Source organism: Miscanthus floridulus, chromosome 2 (genome assembly GCF_019320115.1).
Source record: "Miscanthus floridulus cultivar M001 chromosome 2, ASM1932011v1, whole genome shotgun sequence".
In the NCBI taxonomy this organism is placed as follows: Eukaryota; Viridiplantae; Streptophyta; class Magnoliopsida; order Poales; family Poaceae; genus Miscanthus; species Miscanthus floridulus.
This window is the reverse complement of record NC_089581.1, coordinates 161,437,377-161,445,985: the sequence shown is the minus strand read 5'-3', so window position 1 is coordinate 161,445,985 and position 8,609 is coordinate 161,437,377. Positions and strand designations below refer to the sequence as shown.

Below are 8,609 nucleotides of genomic sequence, written 5' to 3'. Positions count from 1 at the left end.
ATCCCATCAAATATTTGGACGTATGCATGGAGTATTAAATATAGACTAATTATGAAACTAATTGCATAGTTTGCGACTAATTTGCGAGATGAATCTTTTAAGCCTAATTAGTCCATAATTTGGCAATGTGGTGCTACAGTAAATATATGCTAATGACGGATTAATTAGGCTTAAAAAATTCATCTCGTAGAGTACTAACGGATTATGTAATTTGTTTTTTTATTAGTATCCAAACACCTCATGCAACATTCTCCCAACACATCTCCTAAATTTTAGTGACTGGATCCAAATAAATGAGCAAGCACAAAAGAAAACTTCAAGCAATGGCCCAACGCCCCCAATCAAAGCAATGCTACCAGTATTCCTCACCAACTTCAGCTGAGGCAATCCAACAAGAGTCCTGATCGGTAGAAAGTTGTAAAAGATGGAAAGCTCAAGATCATGTATGGGATCTTCAAAAAAATGGAAGGAAATCAGGACAAAATCAATGCGAGCCGTTTTTAAAAAGGAAGCACCCGGTAGCGGCCAGCTAAGCGCGCACGCAGCCATCTCGAGAGAGAGAAAAGGGCGCCGCGGCCCGGCCCGCCCCGCCGCAAGTGGAAAGCCAGACAGGGAGGAGAGAGAAGTAGTGAACGCGCAGCGCAGCCGCAACCGCGGGCTGCAGGAGCCCTCGCCAGCGGCGTCATTAGCAGTGGAGTAATTCGTAATCGCTGCCTGACCCCCGGCCAATCGCGTGATTTACTGGCTTTACTAATCACGCTTAGCGATTTAGTCTCCTTCTCCTCGCCCCACCTCTTCCTTCCTCCCTCCCTGCCTCGCTGTCCCCTTTCCCCGCCCGTGCCTGCGGGCTGCGGCTTCTGTCTCTGAATCAGCGGCGGCTCCCGAGGCGCGGCCTGGCGAGCGGCTAGGCGCCGGATCTACGGCGGCGATGGAGGTGTGATTTGGACGGGAGGGAGCGAGGTGAGGTCTCGGTTTTCTCGATATAGGAGATGGCGGCGGCAGAGGCGCGGGGAAGGGAGTTCCCCGTGGGGATGAAGGTGCTGGTCGTGGACGACGACCCGACGTGCCTTCTCGTGCTCAAGAGGATGCTCCTTGACTGCAGATACGACGGTGAGCAACTACCCCGCTCCTCTCCTTCTCCCCTCGGTTCGGTTGCTTTGGCGTGCCTCGGCGTTTACTGGGCGTGAGGCGATTGATTGCTTCCTGTTCCTATCGGTAATTTGTTTGCTTCTGTTTCATGCCTTGCTACGGTTTTATCTGTTTGTAGTCCGGGAAGGCGCTGCTTTATGCGATTCACACGCTCCTCCCGTAAATTCTGGGGAATTCTGAGATGTCCCGTTATCAATCTATAAGAAACCTTCCCTTAGAATTCTAACGGGTGTTTTAAGTAAATTTTAACGCGTCTGTATTTGGGCGTAGTTTGATTGATGGTATATATTTGCATAGGGAGATCTGAGTGGATGCGTTATACGTGGGAAATCTGTGTACGTGCCTAGCTACTGCTGCTGCTTGCTACTCGGAGTGCTTATGCATTTATCAAAGTATCAAGATTAGACTTCGAGGATTTGCCGCAGCTAAATTTGGATTCCACCACTATTGTATATGTAGTGTATCGGTGATGCACCTGTCACTACCTCGCACGTCCTGATAATCATATATTAGGCCTATGTTTAAATGAGAATATTCTTTGGATGCAGACATGCCACGTTGCATTTAGTATGGGAATGTCCATGTATATATGAAACCCATAATTCCTTGAAATGTTTGTTTCTAGTGATTCTGTTGTGGGCGCTAGCGCCACATGCGTGCACGGGAAAATGAGGGTGGGGGGTGTTGTACCAACTTTGTTTTGCAGGAATTGGTGATATCATATCTTCCTATTTTCATTTCCTGATGTGTTTGTCGTCTTCTGGACGTATCCTTGTGCAGTTTGCCTTAGAAGCTAACTACAACTAATGAATGCATTATTTCGTTGCTAGTGCTAGTTTGGTAGAAGATCTAAGAAAATGCAAAATTCTAGACATAGGGATAGGGTCCTAAATGTTAATTAAATGCAAAGCGTGAGAAATTACTGAGCATGCTTTTCTTAGCCATTGTTCCTCGTATTGATACCTGTCAGCTGGATATGCATGACTAAGCCACAACAAGCATCAGGATGTGATATGTTTTTTTTCCATTAAGTTGCAATTCAAATATAGAATCCAATACTTGTTGCTAGTGTGGTTTTGAATTTGTAATTTTTTCGATTCTTGTTGCTCCATGACACAATATTGCATGCTATGGATTTTATTTGTTTTCCTTTATTTCATGAACTTTTTTCTATTTCACAGGGACACAATGTAGCTAGGTTAGCTTGTTCTTGAATAATACGGATGTGTCAGTCTCAAATTTTGCTTCATACCTGTTGTTGAATTTTCCTTGTATAAGTTCTTTGAATTTTAAACCTTTTTGACCTTTTCTTGTTTTGTTTTACAGTGACAACATGTCCTCAGGCTACAAGAGCACTAACTATGTTGCGAGAGAATAGGCGTGGTTTTGATGTTATAATAAGTGATGTTCACATGCCGGATATGGATGGATTCAGGCTACTTGAACTTGTAGGCCTGGAGATGGACCTTCCAGTTATCAGTGAGTATATATTTCTTCCTGTTTTTCTGTTCAGTATGCTAACATGTGGTGTTGGAACACATCACTAATAATTGTTGATGAAACTTGCAGTGATGTCTGCTGATTCAAGAACGGATATTGTAATGAAGGGAATTAAGCATGGAGCATGTGACTATTTAATAAAACCTGTCAGAATGGAGGAGTTGAAAAACATCTGGCAACATGTTGTTAGGAAAAAAATTAATGAAAACAAGGATCATGAGCATTCTGGTAGCCTAGATGATACCGATCGTAACAGACCAACCAATAATGATAATGAATATGCTTCCTCTGCGAATGACGGAGGTGATGGCAGCTGGAAATCTCAGAAAAAGAAAAGAGAGAAAGAAGATGATGAAACTGACCTGGAAAATGGTGATCCTTCTTCTACATCAAAGAAACCAAGAGTTGTTTGGTCAGTTGAGCTTCATCAACAATTTGTTAATGCAGTCAATCACCTCGGGATAGACAGTAAGATTTTGCTACTTGTTTTTATATTTCTTACTTTTATTGACAGGAATTTGCTGTAAATTCATATTGCCAGTTATGCGCCTTCTTGATTGAATTTGAGTATTGTTGATTACTGTCAAAAGCCTGAACCTTAGAACGAAGTCATCTCTTCTCCATCATGCTTATATTTGTTTTATATTTTCTGCAGAAGCTGTTCCAAAGAAAATTTTGGAATTGATGAATGTCCCTGGCTTAACCAGGGAAAATGTTGCCAGCCATTTGCAGGTTTTGTTTCCAGCTTTCTGATAACATTACATGTTTAAGTACCTTTATCTTTATTGCACATGATGTTGCCGCTTATGCACTTGTACATCTTACACCTCATTATTCTACCTAAATTTAATCTGCATTTTTTTTTGAAAATTTAATCTGGATTTGTTAGTGATATAAATAGATGGCTTCCTGCCAGAGTGAACTCAGATTTGAGCGCCTTGTGCTTTTATTGTTACAGCACTTATCTATTCTTTCATTGTAGAATGCAATGTAATTGCACCAAACCGTCATACTATTCATTGTTTGACTGAAAACATTGTGAAAACATGTTACTAAAAAATTGATTTCCCCAGTTCTCCATGATACATATCACAAAAGCAAACAGCTTTTGGCACTATTTTCAGAAATATTTAACTATAGACATTGCTCTGAAACTGATTAGATGAGGTTGATCTATCCTCTTTTTATTAAGCATTTTGAATGTACTCTATCACCCTATGTAATGCCATTAAGTTTTACTAGTTTCTATTGGCTTTTGTTGAGCTCCAAGTCCAACCAATATTTAATAACCTCATAGCTTTAGACATCAATGGTGATAAGATGCATTTTTTTCTATGTGCAGAAATTCAGACTTTACCTGAAGAGAATTGCTCAGCATCATGCAGGAATACCTCATCCATTTGTTGCGCCTGCTTCTAGTGCTAAAGTTGCTCCGTTAGGAGGACTGGAATTCCAAGCTTTGGCTGCTTCTGGTCAGATCCCTCCTGAAGCTCTGGCTGCTTTGCAGGATGAACTCCTTGGTCGACCTACAAGCAGTTTGGCGTTGCCTGGAAGGGACCAGTCATCTTTGCGACTTGCTGCAATCAAAGGAAACAAGCCCCAGGGAGAGAGAGAAATAGCATTTGGTCAACCCATATACAAGTGTCAGAATAACACATATGGTGCATTCTCTCAAAGCAGCCCAGCAGTTGGAGGATTGCCATCTTTTGCAGCTTGGCCCAATAACAAACTTGATATGACTGATTCACCAAGCACATTGGGAAATGTGGGCAATTCTCAAAATAGCAATATGCTATTGCATGAATTGCAGCAACAGCCAGACACCTTGCTGTCAGGAACCCTTCACAATATCGATGTCAACCAACCTTCTGGTGTAGTTATGCCATCTCAGTCGTTAAATGCTTTCCCGGCTAGTGAGGGTATCTCACCTAATCAAAATCCCTTGATTATACCATCTCAATCCCCAAGTTTTCTGGCATCAATTCCTCCATCCATGAAACATGAACCTCTTCTTGGATCACCTTCACCATCAACCAGTCTGTTGGGTGGGCTTGATATGGTTAATCAAGCTTCAACAAGTCAGCCTTTGATTAGTAGCCATGGAGCAAATCTTCCTGGTCTCATGAACCGCAGCTCAAAGCCTTCACCAGGAATTAGTAATTTTCAAAGTGGGAACATTCCTTATGTGGTTAATCAGAATGCTATAGGAGTTAGCTCAAGACCACCAGGTGTTCTAAAGACTGAGAGCACTGACTCCCTGAGTCGTAGTTATGGCTATATTGGTGGTAACACCAGTGTGGACTCTGGTTTGCTCTCTTCTCAGTCCAAAAATCCACAGTATGGTTTACTTCAGAGTCAAAATGATGTTAGCGGCAGCTGGTCGCCTTCACAAGATTTTGATAGTTTTGGAAATTCTCTTGGGCAAGGCCACCCTGATTCCACTTCATCCAACTTCCAGAGTTCTGCCCTTGGCAAGTTGCCTGACCAAGGACGAGGGAGGAATCATGGGTTTGTCGGGAAAGGCACTTGCATCCCAAGCCGCTTTGCAGTGGATGAGGTTGAATCTCCATCTAACAACTTGAGCCACAGCATTGGAAACAGTGGTGACATAGTGAACCCCGACATATTTGGATTTAGTGGACAGATGTGAAACTTTCTTGAATTTGTAAGTAGGTGAGCACACTTTCCAAATGTTTCTACCAGATGTTATTTCTTCTATTAATATTCTTATTAATTCATCCTTTCTGTTGTATTTAACTTCACCAAATCCTTGTCAGTATTTTCTAGTTCTAGTTCAAGCAGTATTAACACTGTCAAATTGTTAATGTTACTGTTTTTTTACTAGGATTAACTTGATTGAGTTAGGCAGGCTTAAGTTATTATTTTTCTATATTTATACTGTGTTTGTTAAATGTTATCATTGTTCTAACTTAGTGTTTGCAAAGATCCTATTTATCATTCTTGGTGATTTTGAAAAGTTATTCATTTCCCCTTTTCTACCGTGAACCACATGATGTGAAATTCCAGTGACTTCTGCTCTCCTTTGGAACTTAATGCAATAATTCCAAACATGATTATCCTTTTTAGTTCTGCCTCAACTCCTAACAAAATTATTTTGCTTGATGCAGGATTGATCAGTGAGCACTGGAAACAAATTTAGTGGTTTGATGAATGGTTGCTCGTATTTTCGTTTCTTCCTTTTTCTTCTGTAATTGGTTTATAAAGGAAAAAATCTATGTGACAGCATGTGGAATCTTGCTTTATAGAAGTTTGTTCAGTTTAAAGGACTTAAAATTAATCTGTCTCTAGCTCCTTTTCGTTGTCCTCTTTTCCTGTAATTACCTATTGTAGCATAATTTTTATGGCCGTCGTAATTCAGCCTAGCCGATTTATCCCCACCCATATTATCTCTACTTGGCACTTGGCAGGAAACCGTTCATGTCTCAGCTATGTCAGCTACTCCTGTTTCAACAACAACAACAACAACAACAACAACAAAGCTTTTATGTCAGCTACTCTTGTTTGAAAGTTTTTTTTTGCAGTTCACTCCTGTTTGAATGTTGTACAAATAGACTCTGATTGCATTACGATGAAACATCATCCGTAACTGGAATACAAAATTCTAGTACTCCATCCGTTTCCAAATTATTTAACATTTTTGCTTTTGTTTTGGCTTTTATATCTAGACATAGTGTATATTTAAATGCATAGCAAAAGTTATGTATCTGGAAAAGCCAAAATGTATTATAATTTAGAATGGAGAGAGTAGTATATACTCCTACATTTATGATTCTATTTGCATTAAAACAATTCAACAGCATGTTGTTACAGTACAATAAATCTTTGGATGATACATTAACCGTAACTGAAATGCCCAATTCTAGAAGTATATACATGTATGGTTTTATCTGCATTGAAACAATTCAACAGCATGTTTTTACAGCACAATAAATCTTTGGTATTTTGTATTTGAAATGCTTGTATATGGAATCTGTCCATTGGTTAGCCAGGCAAGTATGTATTCTTCAGAATTTGCTACTCCTTCGTTCAGGCGAGTAGCGCCTGGTTCAAACCCTCGGCTCCTGCAGCATGGGCAACTAAACTTGCTTCGCAGTCGCAGTCCTGATCCCCCGCCACCGCCTGCAGAGCGGCCGTCTGCACGTGCTGTCTGTCCGCGGGGTAAGTCCAGTACAGCGCGGTGTAGGTGAGGCAACAGACAGTAATCGGCACGGCGATCTCTGCGAAGACAGCCTTGCCGAGAGCGGCGGCGTTCTCCCTGTCAGCCTCCACGCTCGTGCCGGACGCGACCGGCTGGTATCCGAAGACGCGCTCCGCCAGGATGCCCACGACGGGCGGCGCGAACGAGGCGAACACCGTCTCGAAGCACCTGTCCAACGCGTACACCGTCGTCCTCGCCTTCTCCGGCACGATCTCCGCGAAAATTGGGCTGCAAAAGGACTGCGGGGTGAGCGACTTGCCAGATGGAGCAAAAGCCCTTTTACCCGTGGTCAGGGCTGCTGGTGGTGCCACTTTCTCACTTGTTTGTGGAGGCGGGGCACCAGGGCGAGACGAAGCCGAAGATGAAGAACGTGGCGGCGTACGCGGCCCCCGCGGAGGGGTTGTCGGGGAGCGCGAGCAGCAAGGACGGCGGCGAGCGGGACGCTCGACGCGGTGCACACCTGCGCAAGCGCGATCCTGCCCGTGTTGGGGAACCGCAGCGCCACTGGGTCCCCGACGAACCCCGCGAACAGCGCGCCGAGCGCGTTGGCGAGGTTGTTCAGGTTGGTGATAACGGTGGTCTGCCAGTGCGTGAACCCGACGAGTTCCAGCCACATGGCGGCGAAGCTGAGCGCCGACCACGGCACCGACCCAGCCACGCCCTGCGCCACGATGATCTGGAACGTCGGCACCTTCACCACGTCCTTGGCTTCTCGGGCGAGTTGGGCCAGCGTGGCCGCAGCCGTGGCCTTCACGCTGACGGGGCCGAGCAGCCACGTTAGGGTGGCGATCGAGGCGCTGACGAGCGCGAGGGCGTAGAACGCCAGCCGCCAGCCGCCAGCCTGGGACGCCGAGGAAGCTCGTAGCCGCTAGCAGCACGCCGAGGGTGTTCCCGGCGACATGGCCCATGCTTTGCGCCATCGACACCCACCCGAACGCCGTGCCACGCGTGCCGTCGTCGCTGTAGTCGGCCACCAGGGAGTAGATCGCCGGCACAACGAGCGCCAGCCCGACGCCGTTGAAGCCCCTGGCCAACGCCATCTGCAAGAGTGCTCCTCGACATAGCGTTCAGGTAGCGCGCGCACGTAGTACAAAGGGGGAAAAAACTGTCTGGAATGCCCCCTTTGTTAGTGTCCAGTGACCAGTGACCAGTGAGTGGGGAAACGACGCAAAACAACTCGTAGCAGTCACTGACCTGGAGAAATGTGCCCGAGGCGCCGACGAGCAGTGTGGCCACAGCCCAGAGGAATGCCCCGGCGGCGACGACGCGCGCGCGATCATAGCGCGCCGCGGCGCACGTCGCGAGCGGGTAGCACACGGCCTGCACGAGCGCGCGGCACAGCGTGAGGGAGCCCAGCGCGGTAGGCGTCACCCGCAGCGCCTCGCCTACCTCCTTGTACACCGCGGGAAGCAGCGCCTCATCCGCGCGCTCCAGCAGCGCCGCCGCGGTCACCAGAGCCAGCGTGCATTGCCGCCTACGCCGCTGCGCCGCGCTGCTCCCCATTTCCTCCACAAACACTCGCGTGCGTGCCAACGTACGCCAGGGTTTGAAAACGGAAGCCAAGGGTCTGTTTATACATATAGCTCCAAAATGGCACCGTTTTTCTTCTTGCTCGTACGTGCAAGCATTTTTTAGGAAAGTACGTAGAAGCATTGACCTAGCATTTCTTAATTCTTATACGTAAAACAATGCTTGCAAGGAAGTGATTGGTTGATGTATTTGCGTGATAGCTATGCCGGTG

At 45.7% G+C, this 8,609-nt stretch overlaps 2 protein-coding genes across 3 annotated transcripts; one reads left to right on the top strand and one right to left on the bottom strand.

Moving 5' to 3' along the window:
- The first annotated feature begins 608 nt into the window (after positions 1 to 608).
- LOC136540372 (two-component response regulator ORR21-like) lies at positions 609 to 5,947 on the top strand. 2 transcript variants are annotated; one of them, XM_066532368.1, is made up of 6 exons: positions 609 to 1,110; positions 2,476 to 2,628; positions 2,719 to 3,117; positions 3,305 to 3,381; positions 3,992 to 5,314; positions 5,778 to 5,947. In XM_066532368.1, exons 1-5 carry the CDS (start codon positions 990 to 992, stop codon positions 5,297 to 5,299), a joined length of 2,058 nt encoding a protein of 685 aa, XP_066388465.1. In that variant the 5' UTR covers positions 609 to 989; the 3' UTR covers positions 5,300 to 5,314; positions 5,778 to 5,947. The 2 variants fall into 2 exon arrangements, with proteins under 2 accessions (XP_066388465.1, XP_066388464.1); XM_066532367.1 differs by having other exon boundaries at positions 610 to 1,110; positions 3,992 to 5,322.
- Positions 5,948 to 6,502: 555 nt separating this feature from the next.
- On the bottom strand, positions 6,503 to 8,394 carry LOC136540371 (uncharacterized). Its single transcript, XM_066532366.1, is given in 5 exon segments — positions 6,503 to 7,096; positions 7,188 to 7,291; positions 7,293 to 7,712; positions 7,714 to 7,908; positions 8,063 to 8,394. Coding segments are annotated over 5 exon segments (1,428 nt in total). The 5' UTR covers positions 8,372 to 8,394; the 3' UTR covers positions 6,503 to 6,696.
- Positions 8,395 to 8,609: the final 215 nt, after the last annotated feature.